Below are 25,561 nucleotides of genomic sequence, written 5' to 3' on the forward strand. Positions count from 1 at the left end.
ATATTATATATTGGCAAAGTTTTAAACATGTTAAAGGATAATTTATGTTTCATGAGTCATCTCTAATCCAACACAAACAACAGCTGTTAAAGTTGGGATTCTCTTTAGTAGTAAAATCTCCTCTTAAAAATTTGGAAATATCACCTCGGAGTTCACTTATTGGTAGGGGAAACAAAATTCTCTATTTTCTTGTAAAATATCTAAATTACCATTTACAAATAACTAATAACAACTGCTGTATACACATTTACACCAAGATGTCATTGAATGAAATTTGATACCCTGCATTTATCGTGCTTTTCAATAGCATATGGTCAAATCGCTGAAAGACCCACCCCTAAATTATTGAAAACCATCATTTTGCATTGACAATAATATCTTGGTGTAAATTAGATACACCCATTCAGGCTAACGCCCTCATGGGTGTATCTAATAGATTCAGATATGCTGAGTCATTAAATATTTAACTGTATCAAAGATTCTTTAACTTCCTCTGATAGCCATTTAAACTGAATGATATTTAAAACCATTTTTATAGAATAAGGTAAAATAATGCTTTTTCTTTAATTACTAAAACATCTCAAAATTTTGGAAAAAAAATGAATGACATATCACAATCTGTCTGGAAAATATTAAAACAGTTCTATAACATGTATAAAGAGACTTCATGCTGATATAAGTTAAGTATGATTGACAATTTTCATAATCTAAGTCCAAGGGAAGTAATCATTACAAATGTTTAATTCTGAAAAGGTCACAGTTCTTACCTTTTTCCATTTTTTGAATGGCCACATTGTATTTAAGAATAGCATCCCCATATTGACCTGTACGGAAAAAATTATTTCCTGACTCCCTCAGTTCTGCCACACTTCGGGATAAAGGTCCTTGTACAAATTTAGGTCTTTCTGTAACTACATGTCCATTAGTTACAGTCTCTTCTGTTTTAACAGTTTCTGAATTCCTATTTTTCCCACTGTCACTGGATTCTTTTTCCTTTTCCTTAGTCTCTCCCATTTCTGATTTACTTTCACTGCTATCAGCTGAGCGTTCTGTGTTCTGTTCTCTTGTTAGGGGAAAATCCAGTTTATTTTCACTTTGACTATTACTTCCTTGTCTGGTATTTTTAGGAAGTCCACTTTCATTTTGTATTTTATTTGTTTCAGACACAGCTGAAGTTTCTACAATATCTTCTTCTTTCCAAATATTTTTATCAGTATTTTTAACAAATGTACTTTCTTTGAGTTTGTTGTGTCCATTTTCATCAACCTTACCATGCTTGTAAACATCTTGCTTACTTTCACTTTTAATGCTATTTTTACTTTCCACTGGTTTCTTATTGTCTGACTTTTCTTTTATAATTTCCGGTATTTTTGACTTTTGACCATCATCTGAACAACCATTGACTATTTTTTGGCCCTCTTTTGGTGTCTTATCAACAACAATCTCATCATCAGATTCTTCATCAACTTCTTCTATCACCATTCTTCTTCCCTTCTCCTTTCTTTTCCTCTTTTCTTCCTCATGTTTCCTTTCTTCAGCAGCTAACTCTTCAATAAGATCCTATCATAAAAAAAAAAATTATCTCTTTTTAAATAAAAAGATACCCCTTATTAATAGTTTTGTTACTATATTTTTCTTTATGAAAGCTGATATTGGATTAAGGGTATATAATACAGTAGCAGGCAAGACAAAAAAACCCACATTTATCTACATCGAAATGAACTTCAGTGTCAATAAACTGCTTCGTTGAGCGCAGCTGGATACGCCTGCAGAGGTCCAACCCTGAACAGTTTGGGCAAAAATGGACACACTATTCAAGCTTGATACAGGTCTGAATTTGGATTGTAATTAAATATTTGACATATTATAGGTTTCTGAATAAATGTAGTCAAAGAACTTGAAATTGGTTATATGAATTGAATTTATATTCAATTAAAGATTTCTTGCTGTTGTGCAATACACTGTGCTGTTGCGCAATACTTAGTAAATCTGTTGTCAGACTATAAACAAACAATAACTTCTCAATGTTATATCAGAAATTTATAAAAAAAACTAAAGGGAGGTTATCTTAATAGATATAAATCAGTCATCAAAGTTTAATGAAAACTGCTCTTAGCACTTTAATGATATTGTCCAAAAACTTGAAAATCAACCATTTTTTATGAATAAAATCTTATAACTCGGAAACGTAAAATCTTAAATTTATAAAAATCAAAAGGGAGCTTACAACAATAGATATAAACAATTTACCAAAGTTTTATAAAAAATGCAGAAAGCATTTTTGAGTTATTGTCCGAAAACTGGAAAATCCCCCTTTTTGTAATGAATAAAACCCAATAAATCGGAAACATATATTGTTAATTCAGAAATTAATGCGAGGGTGATAATCGCAAGAATAAGAACTCGCATTCTGATATCTGATACATATAAGTGTATCCAGGTTTTTCTGAAATCGCAATAATTAGTCTCGCATTTTTGTCACTTCTTCAAAAATCGCAATAATAAATGCACGCAATCATTTCTGAATTTACAGTAGTCTAAAATTTAAAAAAATCAAAATGGAGCTCATGTCGATAGAAATAAACAATTCACCAAAGTTTCTTGCAAATTGGTGAAATTGTTTTTGAGTTATTGTCCAAAAACTGGAAAATCCCCCCTATTTTAATGAATAAAACCCCATAACTCAGAAATGTATAATCTAAAATTTATAAAATTCTAAAGGGAGCTTACATCAATACTGAATAGATATAAACAATTCACCAAAGTTTCATAAAAAATGCTGAAAGTATTTTTGAGTTATTGTCTGAAAACTGGAAAATCCCCCTTTTTGTAATGAATAAAACCCCCATAAATCGGAAACGTATGGTCTAAAATTTATAAAAATCAAAATGGAGCTCATGTCGATAGAAATAAACAATGCACCAAAGTTTCTTGCAAATTGGTGAAATTGTTTTTGAGTTATTGTCCACAAACTGGAAAATCCCCCCTTTTTTAATTAATAAAACCCCAAAACTCGGAAACGGTAAATCCCAAATTTATAAAAAACGAAAGGGAGCTCACGTCAATAGATATAAACAATTCACCAAAGTTTCATGCATATTGGTTAAAGCATTTTTGAGTTAATGTCCGACATGTTGACGATGGACAGACTGACAGACAGACGGTCAACAGTATACCATAATACGTCCCATAAATGGGTGTATAAAAAAGGACTGAAATATAAGCAAATAAGTATCATAAAAATGAATTTAAGGTTTAAACCCAATATGAATCAACAAAATTATATATTTGAAAGGTCATCTAGGAAATGAACTGAAAGGTAAAAAGAGGGAGAAGGGGTCAATAAAAAACTAAGGGTGAACTCAGGTCCTCATAATAAGTCAGCAGTTTCTACTAGTGACTACAAAATTAAGAATGACTCTACTTTTTATAAGAGGACATAGGTTTGAGTGAATGACTTCTTGTGGAGTCTCCCCATGATGCATCCTTACATCAAGTTTCTATGACTGAAGCTCACTTAGTAACAGAGATCTGAACTTTGAAGTAAACTTTTTAGTCAAGTAATAGTAGCATAAAATATAGGTCACATTGACGTACTTTTTGTGGGATGCTGCTTTATTCATAAAGATGTATCCTTATGTCAAGTTATATGAGTGTAGATATGGACGTCAAAACTTAGTCGAGGTCAAAACATCAATAATTTAACTGTGACCAAGTTCTGTTCAAAAAGTAAAACTGTCTTCACAATTATTTTGTTGAAGTTAGCAGACAATAGATGGAAAGTGATAACAATTGTTCATGTGGCACTTTGGGAAATGTGAACAAAGAAGTAGTATTTGAACTAAGAAGAAGTATGTGAAAAATGAAGTATGTGAAATAAGAAGCATCCTTTTGCAGTCTTGGTCTGAAAAATAAAATTAATCCTCAGGATTTCTATTGATAACATGATAAAATAAATTGTTGACACAGAGATATGTCTCGCCTGTCAGCAGATAATTCAGAAATAAATGGGGAATGTGTCTATGGGCCACAGATGCCCTCGCTTTTAAATATACATAAGTCAACTTCCACATACAGATGCAGGATTCACGTAGTTAAAACCATTTTGTGATTATATGTATAAGCATTGTGTATAAGTTTCATAACAATTGGTTGAGGCAAACTAAAGTTAGAGAACGGAAACGACAGATTTAGCAATTTTTCCATTTATAAAGGGGCATTACTCAAGGATGGTAAAAGTGACACCACCCAATTTCAAACTTGATCTGTGGTTTGTGGTAATAAGCATTGTGTATAAGTTTCATAACATTTGGTTGAGGCAAAATAAAGTTAGAGAACTGATATAAAAATTCTGCAATTTTTATGTTTATAAAGAGGCATAACTCATGAATTCTAAAAGGGACGCCACCCAATTTCGAACTAGATCTGTGTATTGTGGTAATTGGCATTGTGTATAAGTTTTATAACATTTGGTTGAGGCAAACTAAAGTTAGAGAACAGAAACGAAAAATTCAGCAATCTTTATGTTTATAAAAGGGCATAAATTATGAAGGGTAAAAGTGAAGCCACCCAATTTCAAACTTGGTCTGTGTTTTGTGGTAATAAGCATTGTGTAAAAGTTTTATAACATTTGGTTGAGGCAAACGAAAGTTAGAGAACGGAAACCAATTTTGGGGACGTACGAACGGGACGGACGGACAAGGGTAACACTTAATGCCCCCTCCCCTACAATCTGATGGACAGCAACATTGCTAATTAATTCAAAGTCACTGGACCATGAACTAGGGGGCAGGGTCTAAAAATGGTCAACAAACTGAAATGTACTGATAGTAATGTAACTTTATAGAAAATATCATTGTCTAGCATAAGGAGTTCCTATCAAACTAACTTAGGCAGAAAACTTAACTTTGAAAATTGGTAGTTAATTGTAAGTCGCTGGACCATGACCTACAGCTGCAGAGCCTCGAAATAGGTACTGATAGTAATGCAACTTTATAGAAAATATCGTTGATCTTTCACAAGTACCTATTAAACAGAAAACTTAACATAGAAAATTGCTAATTAATTCAAAGTCACTGGAACATGACCTAGGGGGCAGGTCTTTGTAATAGTCGTAAATAACTGTTGACACCGCCAACAATGCTGTCACCACCAGAAAAGCAACACCAACGTCTAACCTTCAGTGACACAGGTGAGACAAAAACTAGTGTGTACATCATACAATTCTGAATTATAATGTCAAAAAAATCTTTTAATTTCTCTTTTTGATTAAATTGTATGAAAAACAAGATATATTGTAAGACATTGCTCAATAATCATTTTTAGTATCAAAATTCTAAAATCAATCAAATTTTGGAAGAGCAAAAGTGAGCAAGCCTTCTGAATTTTATGAAGACAAACATAAGGAAGACTGTTAATTAAAAAAGATTTTTGGCAAACAGGAAGTAGATCATTTCACATGGTATGACAAAACAGATGAAAGCATAAATTGTAGTTGCTGAGAAATATGATATGAAAATTAAATTCATGTGAATGACATTTCAAAGCTACAAGTTTTCATCAAACAGGAAATAGAACATCAAAGGAACTCAAAAACTGTCCTACTGTATGGCACAACAAGGTCCAAGCTTTGTGCTATATATCAAAAGAAGCCATGATACTAATTGTAATACTTTTTTGTTATTTAATGTTATTCAGGGTTATATCTGGTCTATAAACCAGCTTTGATAAGTGTTTGTTATTACTATAAATTTTCACTTCTTCGTACTATGAACATCAAAATTATTTATTTTGTAAAAATATTTCCTTTCTCCATTTGAACTGTACACGTATACCTAACAACAAAATTATTTTCATTTACCTGTGTTTAAAGTAATTGCAAATGGCTGATATTTTTGTTCAAGCATATTGTTTTTCTTAAATTGTTTAACATTTCACAGCAGTATAACATGTTACTTTCATTATTCTTCCCTTAGTTTATTTATTTTGTATTTACATTGTATCATAAATCAAATTTATTTGTTCAGTGTATGTTCACTGGTGTTAATATGTCTTCTGATTGAGTTAAGCCATTTAAATTGATATTTTATAGTGTGTATTTCTATGTTGTGATGTTACATTATTGTTACAAATAAGGGTGAAGGTTTGGTACCATTAAAACATTTAAACCCGCTGCAATTGTTTGCACCTGTCAGGAATCTGATGTTCAGTAGTTGTCGTTTGTTGATGTGGTTCATAAGAGTTTCTTGTTTTTTATATAGATTAGACCGTTGGTTTTCCTGTTTGAATGGTTTTACACTAGTAATCTTTGGGGCCCTTTATAGCTTGCTGTTCGGTGTGAGCCAAGTCTTCGTGTTGAAGACCGTACTTTGACCTATAATGGTTTACTTTTATAAATTTTGACTTGGATGGAGAGTTGTCTAATTGGCACTCATACCACATCTTATATCTATGATTTATAGATGCTGACAAAAATGTGACAGAAATGTGCTATGGACAGACATTTTGGCTGATGGGTAGAGGGAAACCAGAGTACCTACTTTTGGTCAAGGGTATATACACATAAAGTTTCATCATTTGAAAACAAAACACATGCCAAATTTAGTTAGATATTTTATGTTATTATATGACTATAAAAATTCTATTTTCTCATTGTCTAAAAATGTAGGGAATCTTCTATGATAAAATGTTATATCGACCGTGGGAAAAATCAAGAGAGGTTAATGTAAGATTTGGAGCAGTGAACAGTAAATTGTAGCCTCAGAAGTAACCATTTCCATGGTTATGCAACTTATAACAACTTATACCTCGTTCACATGATAAAAGCTGCCTTTAAATTAATGGTATACATGTCAATATTTGATCATTTGCAAGAAAATTTATGCTAATTTCTCAGTTAAGATAAAGTCATGAAAAAAGGCCATTAGTAAATATGATATTTAAGGAAGATCCCAATCAGGGACAAGAAAAGGTTATACATATATATATATATATATATACATGTGTATATATATATATATATATAAAATGACTGAATAATAGCAGGGTCTTAAAATAGTCGTCAAACTGATATGTATTGCAACTTTATAGAAAATATCATTGATCTATCGCAAGTAGTTTTTATCAATCTAACTTAAGCAGAAAACTTAACATTTAAAATTCTAATTATTTCAAAGTCACTGGACCATGGCCTAGGGGGCAGGGCAGGGCCTCAAAATTGGCATCAAACTGATATGTACTGATAGTAATGCATCTTCAAACAAAATATCAATGATCTATCACAAATAGTTCCTATCAAACTAACTTAAGCAGAAAACTTAACAATTGTTGACGCCATCATCGCAGCCGTCGCCGGAAAAGCAATCCCCATCTTTCGCTTTCCGCGACTTTTGTTACAGGTGAGAAAAAAACTGCTTTGATAAATGTTGGCATTAATAATTCAATGAAAATATTTTACAAATATCTAAAATTTTGTTTCTAATGATGGAAAGCCCAAGATAAAGAATCATAATCAAATTATGATTTCATTGACTAGACATGAAACACCTATTAACTTCTTAAATGCACTTAGTCTGAATTAAACTCAGGAATAAACAAATGGATATTGCTTGACCAAAATTTCTCATATTATGATTAAGCCAAAGACATATTTCCTTCCCAAAATCAGCTGTAAAATGCTTTAAATTTCCTTCTAAAGATATTCATGTATTGACAAATTATATATTCTGTTACAAATTACCTGGGCTCTTTTATTCTCAGGTTCTAATTGTAAAACTTGCTTGTAATCTTGTAAAGATTTACTAAACTCTTTAATTCCTTTGTAGGCTGTTCCTCTTCTTAAAAGAGCTGAAACAAATGTGAAGTTATTAAGATGGATACTTCCATGACCCGAATCTTAATTCCTTATTAAACAAAACAAAACAGTGAGCAGTGCATACAAATTCATACCCCCTTACCTTTTTGTATAGATAAAACAAAGTTTTTCTATGTTTCTGTGTGGAACCCCAAAATGCATAAAAATAAAACAAGTTGAACTGTGAGCTATTGCTCAATAATGATACTCCTGCTATAAGTACTCAGTAAACAGTAAGTTGATAAGTGAAACATGTGAAAACACATCACACATTATAACATGCTCACATAACGCTTGTTTCAAATTTCAGGTCAAGGTGTTTCAATGATCTAAGACATGATTTTTTGTTGTCACTGCACAATAGCCAATTTTCTTATGACCAAATTTTTACTCTGTGGAGTATATAATTCTTAGACAGGTTACCTACTCTGTGGTAGGACATTCTGGTACTCTGTCAGGTAAGAGCAACTAAAAGAAGTAAAATAAAGCTCCCAATCGATGCAATATTGTGAAAAAAATAACTGTTTTCTGATGACTGTCTTTATTTATTTTCCCCCCAAAATTGCACCAATTGTAAGCTTGTAAAGACACATTTGATGCAAAAAAAAAGGTAAAATCTAAAGTGCAAAATTCAACGAAAATCAAAATCCTGATAATATGCTGACTATTGATATACATAGTAATACAATGCATAATAATCAAGTTTTAGTTTGAAAGCTGTATTAGAAGATAGCCTGAATAACAATGCACCCTGTATGCATAATTTCACTAAAAATAATAATGTCAACATTCTGTCATTTGTGATTTTTTTTTTCAAAAAGATAACCAAATTCATGTGAGTATGAACTTGCACACCATTTATAGATGAACAAACACCCAACATAGTATAAAAGCTCAGGCTTGAAAACTGTAGGAGTTAGCCTGATAAACCATGTACCCAGCATATAACTGATTTTTCAATAGTTGTTTCAATTCAACTTGGAGGATTTCAGTTATAAATATGAAAGGTTAAACTAAAAATATATACCACAAAGATAGATTTAGGAGATATAAGGATGAACACATAGTTGTGCTTACAAACAGGCATTCATAATTCAAAGTATTGGGAAAACAGGAAGTAGGTGTTTGACAGATCCAAAAAGCACTGATACATTACCCCATGATTATGACCTTGTGGAATGCTGCTCCACATAGACATAAACTTATCATATTGATGTTAAAAAAAATTGTATAAAACCAAATTCATTTTTGTACAGCATAAATGGAAAACACTCAACAATGATGTTCTGACACAACATTCACTTTCTTAGTAGAATTTAACTTGAATCTTTCAATAAACAAGAGGCTCTCAAGAGCCTGAATCGCTCACCTGTTATTTTTTTGCTTAAATCTTTCATCAATGATTAATTTTGCTTTTCAATATATATTAATGAGTGGCTTAAAAATGCCTTTTAGATGTTCATTATATCTGTCACATTTTCTTCAAAAGCAAATAAATGCATTTTACCCATATGTTCCATTTTAGCGATAGTGTATGTTTCTTGACGTACAAGGATATAAAATATAAAATTTATACTAGATTTGTTTGAGAAGATTTTTAAAGTTAAAAAACATAAACAACTTGTGTTATATTGTCCTTTAAGGACAATAACTCCTTAAGGGGTCAATTGACAATTTTGGACATATGAATTTGTTCGTAGATCTTACTTTGCTGAACATTTTTGCTGTTTACAGTTTATCTTTATCTTCAATAATATTCAATATAATAACCAAAAACTAAAAGCAAAATTTCCTTAAAATAACCAATTTGGTGGCAGCAACCCAACAATGGGTTGTTCGGTTTGTCTGAAAATTTCAGGGCTGATAGATCTTGACCTTTTGAACATTTTTACCCAATGTCAGATTTGCTCTAAATGCTTTGGTTTTTGAGATACAAGCCAAAAACTGCATTTTACCCCTATGTTCTATTTTTAGCCATTGGGGCCATGTTATTAGATGAAACAGTAAATAAAACACAACCTTTATTCTAGATACCCTAAGGATCATTAATCTTAAGTTTGGTTGGAATTGGTTCAGTAGTTTCAGAGGAGAAGATGTATGAAATAGTTTACACCAGATGGACGACAACGGACGATGACAGAACGGTGAGCTAAAAATGTGAGAGTTACCGACCTTTGATGTTATCTGGTTCTAAATCTAGAACACGATTACAGTCCTCTGCTGCATTTGTCCACTGAGATATTTTTAAATCTGAAAAAGACAAAGACAAATATGTATTGCCAATTCTAGCGAGGACAAATAAACAAATGCATGATATGATCAACAAAGTAACGTAAACTGATATTCTCTACTCTTTATATTAATTTTACAATCAGGTTGAATATAGCTGTTTTATATACAACCACCATTGAATTGAGTAAACTCCTTTTTTTTAAATTAACTTTAACTTTTTTCTAATTAAATGATTTGCAGGTAAAAAGAAATTAGAAAAAATTTCTACCTTGAAAGATTTCCTTATATTTCCTTTTTTGTAAATAATCATATCTACTGTGAACAAAAACTGGGGTCTTTTTTAAGACAAAGCTTCAGAGATTAACTCATTCTTGTTTTTGGTAATTTATTGGACTTTTAGTTTTTAAATGAAATTGATATATAAAACTTGCTGAAATCATTGGAGAAGAACATCTGGACCTAAATCAAATCTATCTTCAAATATTCTATTGCCCTAAATGAATCACTACAATGACAATGCTATGTCTGACACTAGGTAAAAAAATAAGGTGTATGTACCTATAAATCAACAATGGGATCTTTAAATTTAAATGAATTGAAATTTATAAATATGAGTTATTATTCATGCATTATTACCCTTCATCAAAAGTCTTTAATTATGTTTAATTATGAGTAGGTAAAATTTTATTGAGTTTAGTATTCTCAGAAGGTATTGGTGTTGATAAACTAACATAGGATAATAATTATATTTAAATTAAGTGTAAGTTGAAAAGTTTTATTAATTAAAGTTTTTCTTCATAAAATTGTAGTAATATAATGTATATTCTACTTCAACTGTAACTTTATCTAATAGCATTTTAAGCTACTATGAAGAATTGTTGTATTGATTTGTGTAACCTGTTCTACCCATAATTCAGTGTTAGCCCAGAAAAGGCTTCCAAAATTTAATATGAATGTAAAACATTCATAATTACACTACCAAGAATTTACATCACGTTATAAACCTTAACTTGATATGTGAGATTTATTTATAAATGAAAAACTTCTCTCTCAATAAGGTGTGTAAATACTACAATATTCATTATTATTTTCAATAGAATTATCCTCCAATAAATTTAACTAGTAAATTTCAGTCAGAAATATTTAGAATTTTATCAACAGTGTTTTAGTACATAGAATAAGTGAGACTAGTTAACAAAAAATAGTTCAATATGCAAAATTATTTAAAATTTACAAGAGTTATTTCCCTTCTACAATTTAATAGACTAAGAAAAATATAGTTTATAAAAAACTAAAGAAAACAATTAAATTTTTCTTTTAATTCTGTCTTGCTATTTATGTTGTTTTGTTGTTTTGTATAACTTTTTTCAAATACAATCTAAAACAAAAGCGTTTCTATGTCAAAGGTTACAACATTTTTAATGTCATTCAAAAAATACCTGGGTATAAAATCTTAACTGGATTGAACTTCACAGGAACACTCTAGTTTCGAAAAGAACTGTGCATGTCTAACCTAATAAGTCAAGTTATGAAATCACACGATAGTTCCCAAGAATTCATCAACAGGGGGCATCACCCGATAGCGGTTGATAAACATGCAGTGGCAGAAATATAATCACTAAATCACATATTAGCGTTAACATTTACACAAAGAGCATTTGGCTGGACATAATTATTAACGAAACAATGCTGATTACACTGACAGATTAAAATAATTAAAACAGACTACTTAGACTGTTATGTTGTTTTAAAATTGATCTTAATTGCAAAATAAACGGTTTGATATGTCATCTGACTTTGCATGTCACCTTCACGCAAAAATGGACAGATTCACGCTGTGAAGTACACTTAGCAGATATATTGAATAAGTTACAAAAATATGCGGGTGTCATTTCATTACCATATATTAGGTCATAAAATTAAAAGTCAATCAATACCTAGGCCATATGGAATCATAAAGTTTTACGTTGAACTATTAATCTCACCAGGCGACAGTTGAACAAAATGTACCCTGATAATTATGTTTTGACAGTTAGGCTAGGCCCTGATTGCATACGTGTATCTAATTTACATCAAGGTATTGTGTTTAATGCAAATGCATCAGATATTCACAATTTAGAAAGGGAGGGGGGGTCGGGATCGTCTAGCAATTTATCTTGTCTTATGGTGAATCATACATAACATGGTATGCATAAAATCTAAATACTTTAAATGACATCTTTTTGTAAGAACTTAAACAATATAAAAGATACTTTATATACTTTTTTATTTCTTCAGAAAGTAAATTTTCACATATCTATATAGTTTGGCATTTGATTACATACTTTTAATGAGCAGTTCTGTTATATATATATTTTTTTGTGTGTCAGAACATTCACGTTAATAGGAAGAAAAATAATAAATAATGTGAAAATAGTATTGTAATATTTTAATTTTTTTAGAAAAAAGTAACCCCCCCCCCCCCCCAAAAAAAAAAAAATAATTGTTGTTGTCTTGTCAAAAGAAAGAAGATCTTCAGGATTTATGAAATAACTGCCTGTTTGGTTCGACATACATCCTTCTTTTCTTACCATAAAGGAGTAATTAACAATTTAACTGTTAATACTCAGTTTAAGTGAGAAATTCTGTCTTTTAGAGGTGGAATCTTATTTGACAGACATACGTTAACTGGTCCTTGTAGCCATTAAACATTACTGAAAATCGCTTCACCAGTAACCGACTTTGAGTTGTTTATAATGGAAGTCAAGTGTTCTCTCACTAAATAATACAAAATTTGGTGACTATGTTGAACGAATCTATCCCATCAAACTAGAGATAAAGGATACTACAGATACAGTTAAGTCTGCCTCATATCTTGACTTACATCTAGAAATTGACAATGAGGGTCGGTTGAAAACAAAACTTTACGACAAAAGAGATGATTTCAGCTTCCCAATTGTGAACTTTCCATTTCTATGTAGCAACATTCCAGCAGCGCCTGCATACGGAATATATATCTCCCAATTGATACGATATTCCAGGACTTGTATTTCCTATCATGATTTCCTTGATAGGAGGATTGCTGCTCACAAGGAAGCTATTAAACCAAGAGTTCCAAATGGTGAAGTTGAAATCATCCCTTCGTAAATTTTACGGACGCCATCATGAGTCGGTTGACCGTATGGAATAACCGTTTCACAGATGATATCAGATATGTTCCTTATGTCGTAACTACAATTCTCTTCCCTTTTCACGAATTAAGACTATTTACCGGATTTGTAATAACATAAGCAACACAGCGGGTGCCACATGTGGAGCCTGATCTGCTTACCCTTCCGGAGCACCTGAGATCACGCCCAGTTTTTGGTGGGGTTCATGTTGCTTAGTCTTTAGTTATGTATGTTGTGTCATCTGTACTATTATTTGTCTGTTTGTCTTTTTATTTTTGGCCATGGCGTTGTCAGTTTGTTTTCGATCTATGAGTTTGACTGTCTCTCTGGTATCTTTCGTCCCTCTTTTACACAATATTTGAAAAGAAATGCGAATTTCTATTGATTAGGGGTTATTGATAGATGAATTGATGGTTTGCTTGTGTCCAGTGGCAAGTTAAATGCATATTCAGGTCAAGATCATGATAATGAGATATGAATGTTGAAACTGTTTTGTTCTAGATTGAGCTGGACTTTTCACGTGTTGGTTCAAAATGCAACAGTCCAAGTAAAGACATTTTATAGCTTTATTAGTGGGTGTGGGTTTTTTGTGTTTTTTTTTTTCATACGACAATCTGTAACTGTTTGTTTTTTATGGGAATGTTTCTATTATGGGTTAAACGATCAGACTATTTATACAATATTGAAAACATAACATTTATGAAGCCATGGTTATATTCTATTGAAAACTTTGTATAAGGTCATTCATGATATTGACCTTGTGCTATGACCAGCGACAACTTTTCAAAAAGCTCCATTTTGGATGACAATCACACGAGCTGTGTTACGTTTTCAACTGTTTATCTATATCCGCCAGGCACATGCCAAAGAAAAGTAATTATGTGTAGTATTGCCGTTAAATTATATAATATTTTGGCCATAGATGCCATTACATCAGCATGTATCAGGAAATTATTCTCATTCTCCAAAGATGACATTTCTGCACATATACTTCCTCAAAGTACTTGAATTCTTTAAGGGACTTGTAGGCCCTCATTCCTTCTTTATCAAACGTTTTGTTGCTGTTGTCTATAAAGTAAGTTTCAAGTTTCCTTCAAATTTCTTTCCCAATATTCTCCCTTAATTTCCAAACACAAGGTCTCGAAATTCTACACAATGTGTTTTTTCCATTATTAAACATAAACAAAAAACAGCTGACACTCAATGACTTCACAGGTAAACTGGAAAGTGGCGTCCTTAACATCAAACATTGATTTGTACCATATGACTTTGCCCCCAGTTCTTTTAAATCTCGCATATTCTCGCATGATTTTCAATTAAACGCTTGACCCACTCAGAATTCTATGTCGCGAGCAAGCTTTCCCGAAACTAGAGTACTGTAAATTCAGAAATTATTGCGAGGTTTTTATTAATGCGAATAATGCGATTGGGTGAGTATCGCAATAATAAGAACTCGCATTATAATATCAGATACATATATCCATATGCAGATTTTCCTGATATCGCAATAATTGAACTCACATTTTTGTCCATTCTTCAACAATCGCAATAATAAATGCACGCAATAATTTCTGAATTTACAGTATTCAGTTTTTTTTTTCATCTACCATTTACATATTTAGATTTCCATTTAAAAGTAACAGTTTATACAAAATTGGGCAATTTCTAGGATGAAATTCATGAAATTTTGCCAGCAATTAGATCATGTCAAATTGCATCAGAATATCGAAAATAGGTAAATAGGGCCAATTTCCCCAATATTTATTTCACATCTTTGCCAACTTCAATACTTCAATCTTTAACAAGGACAAGGTTCACTTTAGGCCAAATATGGACTTGAATTTCAACTTTATCATAAAATTTCAAAATGGCCACAATTTGGTTCTTAAATGGATCTATTTTAAAAGCCTTACTACTAGGTTAAGTAAATCTTAAGCTTCAAACTCACCACATTTTTGAAATATTGTCAAAATACAAAATTTTGTTCATTTTTCCGACCTAAAAGCTTGAGGAAACCCTTGGCCAAAACCTAGGATCCAAACATTCTGTAACCAAAAGTTGCCAATGATGATATTGAATCCCTAGACACAAAAACAGTCTGGATCACTGGGGGGACAGCCAAATTAAATTATGCTAAAAACTGTTATCAATGTTTGAAAATTTGACCAAATCTGACGTTACAATAAAAATAATGCATACTTAAGGAGTCATTACTTCTTCAGTTTTAATGTGATGTGACAAAATGAAATTATTTTGAATCTATTATAACATTATCTCACAATTAAACAAATCATAGACAATATTTCCATGAACAGCAATTTTAAGTCAATTAACTGCCAGGAAAGGGTCTCTTTTTATACAAAGGTTTATTATTTCATATGTGTTTATGCAGTTAACTTACATGTTTTATTACTGTTTTATATTTTAGCATTTGTTTGTAGGAATAAATGTAAAACATAGTAGAGCATAGTATTTTATCAAAAATTTCCAAGTTACACACCAGTCAACTATTGAAAATCCCCATGGGAATTTAAGTGCGTGACAACATTTTTTAGGGTTACAATTTTTTTGCGTGCCTGTTTTTTACTCTAGAAATAGTGTCATTTCTCTTCTTTTTTTCGTATGGTATGCAGATTAATGAGCTAATAAGCCTTTTTCTTCTTTTTATTTGCATGATTCTTGTACTTATTTTAATGTGTATAAAAGATGGTACATGTAGCTAGAATACCAACAAAATGTTTTCATGTGTAGGAATAACTGATGACTATTTTTCCATTTATAAATATAGAAACAGGACATTCATCTGAATATCCTTGTGAAAAATTAAAGCAATACTTTGAATAATTCGATAATTTAAAAACAATAATGACAACAATGCATGGATCAGTTACAATAAGTGTAATGTCCAGATAAGCTACTATTTAATATGTGAATGGTAGTACTGCTCTCTGCAGATCAAATTGTATCAACATAGCACACTTTATTGACTTATATTAAACTTGGTTCATATTTTCTTAGTCTGATTTAATTAACTCATAGCAATAAACAGTGTATTACTGTTCATGCTTGCTTGACTGTCTTGAGTCGCTCTCCATCTGGTTGTACAAAGAAGTGGTACTGCTGATGTTACACGATGCAACCCTGAATTGCAGTTTTATATGAATGTTATATTAACTTAAGCATATGCTTTAGTTCTTGAGTTAGCAAGTTTATAATGAAATACTGTACACACTTACATGCTATAGCCCTGTTATTGTATGAGGCAGCTGTTGAATGCAGTTTTATACTACGAGTGTAGTATGCTATTGATTCTTCATAGTCTCCTGCTCTGAATGCCTGAATGAAAAAAATACATACGCTGATAAAAAAATGTTCAAAATATCCTAAAAATGCTCCAATTAGTCAATCTTATGACAAATAATATTCAAGATATAATGTAATGTTTCATTTGGATCTCATGCAGAAAATGACAAATCACTATATATCCTGACAATGATCTCAAGCATCACATTCAAAGTATTTAGGCTGGTCGATTTCTAAACATTACTTAAGGTAACATCTATGCAGAGCATGTGCACAATTTATTGAAGATGAGTTTCATTTCACTCTTGTGTGTCAGGCACATAGAGACTTGTTGTTTTTATTTAAGAAATACTTCTGGTATAGACCAAGTGTGTTTAAGCTAATCAGTTGTTGAGTCTACATATTTTAAAACTGTTAATTTATTTTGAAGAAAAATATTTTTCTACAAACTTGCAAAAATAGGTAAATTATGTGACAACAATTTAACGATTAAGGTAAATAACGCACTGGACAGCAACTAAAAGGGTTAAGATTGCATAGTGTTGACATATTAATGGGTTCATCTTTTCATTAATTGGGTTTTTGAAGGCTGAAATCAACAAATTTCTTTGGTTTTTGCTGGCTTTTATTGTGTAATCAGGCAAATACACATCTTATCTGGAGCTCATTATATGATATATATACTGTAGAAACATTAATTTTCTTGGGGTTAAAATTTCGTGGTTTTGTCTCTAAATAAGATTTCAATGGGATTTAATTTCATGGTTACCAGTAAATGGAAGCAATATGATATGTAGGTTTAAAATTCGTGGGGATTTTAATTTCGTGGATATTATCTATCCACGAAATAAACGAAATTAAATCCCCCACGAATATTTCTGCTCTTACAGTATCTATCTATACAGGAACTGTGTTATTTGCGCAATCAAGAGGAATTGATTGTATAATTTTTGGCTTGTACAGTCACTGACCTTGTTTGTGAGGTTATTAATTTATGAGGCTTAGAACAGTTTAAAGTCTACCTGTTTCTAAGACTTGTACAGATAAAATTTAAGTTTAAGACAATGTATAATTCTATATAAATATTTTCACTGCTTGAATGATTCTACTTGACAGTTTAGAAAATCTTTACTTCGTTTCCCTTATCCTTTTCCTTTCCTGCTCTCATAATCTTTTCCTCATCTGTCATTCCTAAAAAAAAAAAAATGAAAGCATATGTCACTAATAAGGCTATGTTCAGGACTATCTTCTAATATAAATGTCAATTGTTCCAAAGGTATGAAAAACTTGGCCTTCAGTCTCCTTCGAAATGTTTACTGTAAAACCAACTAATTTTTGCAAGCAATTTATTTTCGCAAGAAGAAAAATAATGTGAATATAAATCGTCGTGAATACGTAAAACTTGGATCTTTTCTTAATTAACTTCAACAAGTAAATTTTAAAATCCTGAAATTAAATTGCCTTGAAGTGGGCTAGAAAGGGCAAGATACGAAATTAAGTATCCGCAAAAATAAGTTGGTTTACAGTATTCTGCAGCACACTGAAAACCTCTCACTACAGAACAATCTATAACATTAATCTTACACCTCTTTTAGGCTGTAACAATGTATGATGGAAAATGATATATAGTGTGTATTGACTATTGAATGAGAGTTTTAAGAAAAAAGCATTGAAACACACTTACACAATATAACAATGTTTACTATTTGTCTTCATTTAAGAAGCTTTGAGGGGAAAATAAACATAAATTCTATCTATTTTGTAAAGCAAAACACACAACTGAATGAAAAATTCATAAGGGTTCCGCGGAACCCAGTGTCTCTCCTGCTTTTGCTGTTAATCGCAGGCTCAACAAAAATGAGGAAAAAAATTAATAAAAATATTCCTCTCTTTACTATCTTTTGATTGTAAGTAGCTTCTGTCCAAGTCTGGTAAAAATCCAGGATAGTTTATGAATCTAATAAATGTTTAAAAACTTAAACTGCAGACTGTATGTAATGTTAACTGGAAGAAAAACTAAGTCCATTTATAAATAAAATACGGAAAAAAATGAACAAAATTTTAACAAAATTGCCTTCTAAGATACTAGCTTTTAATCATAAACAAGCTTCTGTCCAAGTTTGGTACAAATCCAAGATAGTTTAAGAAAGTTGTTAAAATTTTAAAACTTTAACCACAGAGTGAATGTAATGTTAACTGGCAGAAAATCTAAGTCCATTTATAAGTAAAAACTAAGTTCATTTATAAGTAAAATACAGAAAAAATTGATTTGTTTTTTTTAAAATTTACTTTGGGATATTATCGTATGATCATAAACAAGCTTCTGTCCAAGTTTGGTAGAAATCCAGGATAGTTTAAGAAAGTTATTAAAATTTCAAAAACTTTAACCACAGAGTGAATATTTGTGGACGCCGCCGACGGAATGTAGGATCGCTATGTCTCGCTTTTTTGACAAAAAGTTGAAGGCTTGACAAAAATATTAATGAATGATTTATTCACGTGTTTCTTTTGGCCATACTACAACATTTTAATTTTTTTATCTTTAAAAGTAGTCTTATTTTTGAAAAACATAGGTATGATAATTGTTCCATTTTTCTAAAAAGGGCAATTCCAACAGACAACTGACATTTTAGCAGTAGCTGAGATCCATGTTTCATTGAAGCCCTCAGTCTGACTGTAGAAGGATAGTCAAGAACTTGAAGGTTAAATCCAAATTTTAGAATAAAATGCTCATACCCCAAAAAACTAAAGGTCATTGGAATGGTAAAGAGTTAACACCAATGAGGCATGTAAATTTCTTCATATTTTTGTGTTCCTACCAATGTATTGTGTATTGAACCTCAAACTATGTATTGAGATTCAGTATAGTTTGTTTCAACACTCACATACCTGCAGTATTTATGTTAGTTTCTATTCTGGGGACTGTTGATATTTTGGTAGATTTCTTTTCTTCTTTCTTATCTACATCATCTAATTCTTTATCAATATCAAATCTATAAAAGTAAGCAATTGCAAATGTTAGATCTGTAGTTATTCTAGGGTTTGAATCATTTCTCAATGCGATTCTATTAAAATATGGACTGCACTGGAATTTAAAAGCTGTCTGTAATAAAATCTCCAGTCAACTTTCTGTTGCCAGATATTTGAATGTATGTCTTAAGTAAGATTGAAGAAAAAAATCGGCTGAGATCGTAAAGATTTGCTTTGTATTTTTTATTATATCTTAGCTATACCAGGACTCACACTACTTTAGAATCATAGGGAGAAGTGACTTCTCTTTTTGAAACGGATAGGGAGAAGTGTTGAGACTTGAAAGAGAAGTGCATGTTCGCTTGCTGTGTTTGGTTTTTACTATGATATAAAGGGCCATATGTATCCTATTTTTATTTTTTATATTGTTCAATTTGTACCTGAGTATACAATAGAAGTAACAGTTGTTTCAGTTTATGTCTTAAATAATCGCTGATTTATAGTTAAACAATTATATTTTTCCTCTTGTAAGAAACTACCAACTAAATTTCTGGCACTAAAAAGAACTTTTTTTTATGTAAAAAAAGAGAAAGAAAGTATCATATATCAACTAAAATTCAATTAAGAAATTATTCTGTTTACTATGTTTATGAAATTCATTGATTTTCATCAAAAAGATATATAAATTTAACAAAAGTAAATAAAGAAAAAATGAATTTACATGGAAATATATACATTAAGCAAGGATATCTAACCAAAAGTCTATTAATTCGTGTGGAATGCATAGTTTTCCTTTTGGGATCATTATTCTTCTGTCAGCTGTGTCAGTCGTGCGTTTTGATGTACGCTCTTGAGTAACAAATACCGGAAGTGAAAGAAAATACTTTATATAAAGTTGTCTGTTTGAAATAACATACAACCAATCTGTAAAGTCAATGCTTTCACCTTTTTTCTAAAGAAAATAAATCGTTTATGTCTTTGAATTTCTTTCTTATAAATGAAAAATTGATGTTGACGAAAGCGACTGAAAGCGACTATTGTGAACACCTGGGCGACTAGATATCACTTTTGACAGTCGGTCAAAGCGCAGTGACAAATGGGAAAGCGACTTCTTCACCCTAGTCGCCTGCTAGCATGAGCCCTGTATACATGTTTTCCTTAATAATCTATGTAAATAGCGCTTAACATCAATTGGCAAATACTGCATGCAAATCAGGAAAACAACATGTCGATGTGATATGAATATGGACCTTGCTTTGTACTAGACTGAAATGCAGAGTTCGATTTTTAATGTGCTAGATATTACAAGGTAACCATTTACAGGAAGAAATGTCACCCTTCCTGGACACATTGTTCTGCATTACCACCCTGTTTTTGCTCTTATTCTAAATGCTGCATACTTAGCAGAGAAGCAGCAAATAATAGTTTTAAAGTATTTGGATTTACCAATTTCTGGAATCAAACCCACAACCTCCCACACTTAAGGTGAGCATGCTCCAATAAGATCACCAAGGTGGTAACAATCTATGTAAAAGAATGATGTTCCTTTCTATTGCTCAGATGAAAGTACAACACAATGTCCACAAAACTTACTTATCCCATTCCTTGTAATCTCTTGGTGTTACTCGCTTACTTTTCTTTCCTGTGTCTGCCTCATTATTCTAAAACAGACCAAAAACAAAAATTTAAAGCAAAGACTAAATTTCTACATGATGCAGTACAGTCCTTGGAAATACCTACACTTACCAGTAAGCAAGTAAAAATGTATTGCCCCTGGTTAGGACTATACTAGCTCCAGCAAATTTTTTAAACATTGCATGCAGTCTGATCATTTTTTTCATAAAAACAGCACTTTTTAATCAATAAGTGTAATGATAAATCAAAGTCATATGAATAAAAGGAGAAATCAAAGTTATATGAATAAAAGAAGAAATCAAAGTCATATGAATAAAAGGAGAAATCAAAGTCATTTGAATAAAAGGAGATTTAAGGTACACATCATTGAGACATTACCAGGTGATACAAAAAAGAAACCAAAAGACATCTAGACTCCAGACACCAAAAGACATCTAGACATACAGACACCAAAAAACATCTTGACATCTAGACATGATCTTCAACAATTGTCCTGTCCTTCACTGGCATCCTGCCCCTTGCAATTTCTAGCATTTTTTCAAGCTCTTAATCACCCTGCTTCATGTTTTAGGATTACAATTCAACAATAAGGGTGTTAATGCTTAAATTACCTGATTACTCATGCCATTAATAAATCCTGATCTGATGGGAGGTAACTCTGGATCATCAAAACTATCTATGTATCTTTTCTTTGAAGATTCTGTAGTCTTCATATCCAGCTCCCAAGTCTGCAAAAAAAGTTATTAGTAACAATAAAATTTGATCTGATACCATATATACATTGACATGTATTGCCCTAAAATGAATGACATAAATTTCTGTTTACCAGATGATTTTACAAGTCATGTTGTGCAAAGGATTTTTCAAAGAGAAGCTTGCCAATTAAAGCATTAATATCCTATTTTAAATCATGAGGTAACAATTGTTAACATACAATGCTTATGGCTAGTAGATTAAGTAATGATCTACCATCACATTCATATGACCGTTATTTAAGCCAAACTTACTTGCCAATATCAACACTTGTGCCCTGTATGAAACTAGTTGTTAAGAGAGACCTGCACACAAACAGATACACAGATATAAACACTATATGCCACAATGCACAGGACAGGACATCATTTTTTGTTAGAAATAACATTTAGATGCATTATGGTAAAGCCGTAAAAGGGACATAAAGTTACAAAAATGTTAGTCGGCTGCTGTCTCTCAATGATATAAGTAGAAATGGCTAGGTCCATGTTTTGGTATGGGAAACCCCAAAAATCATTGAGATGAAAAATTATAATAGTAGATGTACAACTTTATGTCTTGTAGAAGAATTAGTGCAAGTTTGGTAGTATTCTGTCAAGCAGTTTTCAAGGAGTTTGGGATTTACAAAGTGTGACAAGGACGACAATGACAGAAGTGATCCTTATGTGTCGCTGCAGCTTCTCTTTCCCTTTTGAAAACCTTCACTTATTATGAGACCTAAACAATGCAGTGATGGTAAAATTTTCTGCAAAGTTTTTCCCTTTATCATGCAATTAAAAGGATATGTGGGGTTTATGTCATTGAGACAGCACCCAAACAAGTCACCTTCAAATCAGTATCTATTTTCTGCCATTCATCTTTTGCAAGATCTCCAGGTCTGCCAAGTGGAACTTCTTTTCTCAATACACGACTGAAGAAAGAGAATAAAATATGTGTATATGATTTGGTTGCAGAGTATAATAAAATCTCTGTTTCTTTATCTTTAACAGGGCTACTGTCTATGTTTTGGGATTAATTCAAAAACATTTGTACAATTTTAAAACTGTATTTAAAGTTATGGTTTATTTTAAAAGTCACTAGCCTCTGAAATTCATACTTTATGCTAGGGTTGAAATAAAATCCATATCTTCAGAACTATTTATCGTCTAAGTGTTAAAAGAGTAAAATAATATCAGATTTCATTCAAAATGTTTTATGAGTCAGGAATTTTTTTTCTGAAAAAATTTGCATACTATGACAACAGATTTGAAATACTGTAACAGAATATTATTTTTTTGAATAACTTACTGAAGGCAGATGTATTGTAGAATAAGATAATATCATTTTGTATCTTACTATTTTCAAAATCAAAATTACAGTAAATATATAGACAATTGAAATGTTATTTTATAATGACTTAAACATACCTTTTGGGATTTAGTTTCTCAATCCTTTCTTCACAAAATGACTCTAAATCTGGATAAAATCCTTCATCACCTGATCTGTTGAAGATAGGCACATGAAAAGGTAAATTTTGGTGTATCTATCATATATATAAAACAGGAAAATGTAGCTTGTTCAAATACTTGTATATACTTCAGTGCTCCAGCTAGAAATTGAAAGGGGCAGAGTGCCAATTGGACAGCAGGGCACTTTTTGAGGTTAAGAAAGGGCACTTCTCAATTTTTTTGTCTACGTTTCTGTGTGTATTAATCATTGTTTTTTATCACATGTTCACATTGTGTATTACTATATATGATGACTATAAAGATTGAATAAGGTGTTGTTGATTATTTATTACATTATAAAATCTGCAAAACATAATTTTACTTTGTAACTGTGTCGGAACCTTGCTTAGTGAGAAGGTTATGTAGCCCAAAGTTCCTGTTCTTATAATAAGCTTATGGTCTGCATGTATATGCTTCAGAATAGAGAAAATATTTCAAAATTGAAAATAAAGAATATAGATAAATTGGCAAAAAAATGAAGAAGAGAGAATAATGAGTGCTTAAAAATACAGAGAAAATTTGTATAAATATAAATACAGAAAATGACGACCCTATCCCCCTCCCTAAAACCAAGTCCCTCTTAACTTTGCACCATTATACTAAGACCTCCTAAACCTTTAAGTTCTAAAGTCAAAAGTATGCAGACAGATCTTGACTAGGTTTTTCAATACTAGGAAAAATTATAGTTGAGTTATCTTTCTTGTATTCAGGAGTGCTCCTAGTTCTTCAGAGGATTATACAGAGGATGACACACAGTTGAAGTGAATGCAATGTCCAATTGATTTGTCATTTTATATTCAGAAGGGAGGCCAGGCAAAGACTAAATATGTCTAAGTTAACATTGTTAACAGAATTTAAGTAAAATAATGTTTTTAAAATTAGTTTGATTTCGTCTTTCTGGCAATTACGGTTTTCATCATGAAACTAGCAGTAAACGTTGCAAACTGTGTGGTCGTAAAAAAATTCTTTTCTTTTTAATAAAGTTTAAACAATTCCTTAATTTCCCTTATAAAAATATCTTACATAAACATCGGCAAACTTTCTGACTTATTTATGATTCAAATTTTAAATAGGCACAGTACAAAAGTCTATCTTTTAAACATGTAAAAATAAATTACCAACTCCCTAAATTTTCCGCAATTAAATTGTTCTTATTTTAATTGAGCTTATATTCTGTTTCCAACTTAGATAGATAAAATCTTAACGTTGAAGAAAGATGCAAAATCAAATTGTGCCACAGTTACATAAAGTTATTTTTAGCACTTGTAGCTATTTTTAGATGTCAAAGGCCACTATCACAATGGTCACGTTGTACATTGAATGATCCTTTTATTTTTCCAAAAATTCCTAATTTCTTTTCAAATTCCTCAATTATTTTAACTTGAGTTTCAACAAGTGATAACATTTTTCCTGGATTCCTGTAGTGAAAAAGGGTGTGAATGTTATCATAAATAAGGTCACAACACCATTTTATCATACCTATCAGGTTTTTATTGATGTTATGAAAAAGGAGTCCTACATTCAAAAGTTTGACTAGTGATGAGTCAAAGAATTATCTAGGCAAGGATTCCCGTTATTATGACCTTTTAAATTTTCTTGATATTAAAGGAAGAATCTAAATGAATTAAATAAATACCTAAGGATTTTTAGTATTCTCTCCAGTTCTTTTGTGTCTGTACATTTCTGTATGTATGGGTAATCTAGATGAGTCAGAGGGATATCATACTTCCTGGTTGTTTCTGACTGGAACAGTACATTATCACTCACTGTTGACATGGTGACAGTCAATACCTTAAAATATAAATGATTGGTGAAATCTCACTGGCAATACCTTGAAATATATGTATTTGCATTATAGATCCTATGATCATGATGAAACCTTTTAACAATAATATATATAAGGCTACCATGATGCCCGGCACCTTGTTCATTTCACTTATAAAAACACTTGAAATGAAGCTATGATAAGTATGTAAACAAAAGTGCACACACTAAAATGTCTTGCCTGCCCTCCTGATCACGATTGAAAGTGTTTAAGATAAAGGTTTAGCTACAATTATCACATAAACTTAACATTATCAATGATCCATGTATTAAATGAGGATACGGTCAGATGAATTTTGCCAGACTGACATTTTCACCTTAGTAACAATCATTCCATAATCCATATACCAAATAAA

General features: G+C 31.3%; 1 protein-coding gene across 2 annotated transcripts in view; it reads right to left on the reverse strand.

The window, feature by feature from the left end:
- The window catches only part of LOC127730585 (sperm-associated antigen 1-like), a 67,053-nt gene that overhangs the window by 30,366 nt on the left and 11,126 nt on the right, over positions 1-25,561 (reverse strand). For both annotated transcript variants that reach the window (XM_052239043.1, XM_052239044.1), the window contains exons 2-12: positions 25,018-25,172; positions 23,301-23,375; positions 22,720-22,804; positions 21,753-21,869; positions 21,100-21,167; positions 19,426-19,529; positions 17,669-17,727; positions 16,470-16,569; positions 10,025-10,102; positions 7,739-7,845; positions 768-1,560 (exon numbers count right to left, since the gene is read on the reverse strand). In XM_052239043.1, the coding sequence (XP_052095003.1) occupies positions 768-1,560; positions 7,739-7,845; positions 10,025-10,102; positions 16,470-16,569; positions 17,669-17,727; positions 19,426-19,529; positions 21,100-21,167; positions 21,753-21,869; positions 22,720-22,804; positions 23,301-23,375; positions 25,018-25,157 (1,726 nt within the window). In that variant the 5' untranslated portion in view covers positions 25,158-25,172. The remainder of the gene's footprint in view (positions 1-767; positions 1,561-7,738; positions 7,846-10,024; positions 10,103-16,469; positions 16,570-17,668; positions 17,728-19,425; positions 19,530-21,099; positions 21,168-21,752; positions 21,870-22,719; positions 22,805-23,300; positions 23,376-25,017; positions 25,173-25,561) is intronic.

The sequence above is a fragment of the Mytilus californianus genome, unplaced genomic scaffold (assembly GCF_021869535.1).
Source record: "Mytilus californianus isolate M0D057914Y unplaced genomic scaffold, xbMytCali1.0.p SCAF_2, whole genome shotgun sequence".
In the NCBI taxonomy this organism is placed as follows: domain Eukaryota; kingdom Metazoa; phylum Mollusca; class Bivalvia; order Mytilida; family Mytilidae; genus Mytilus; species Mytilus californianus.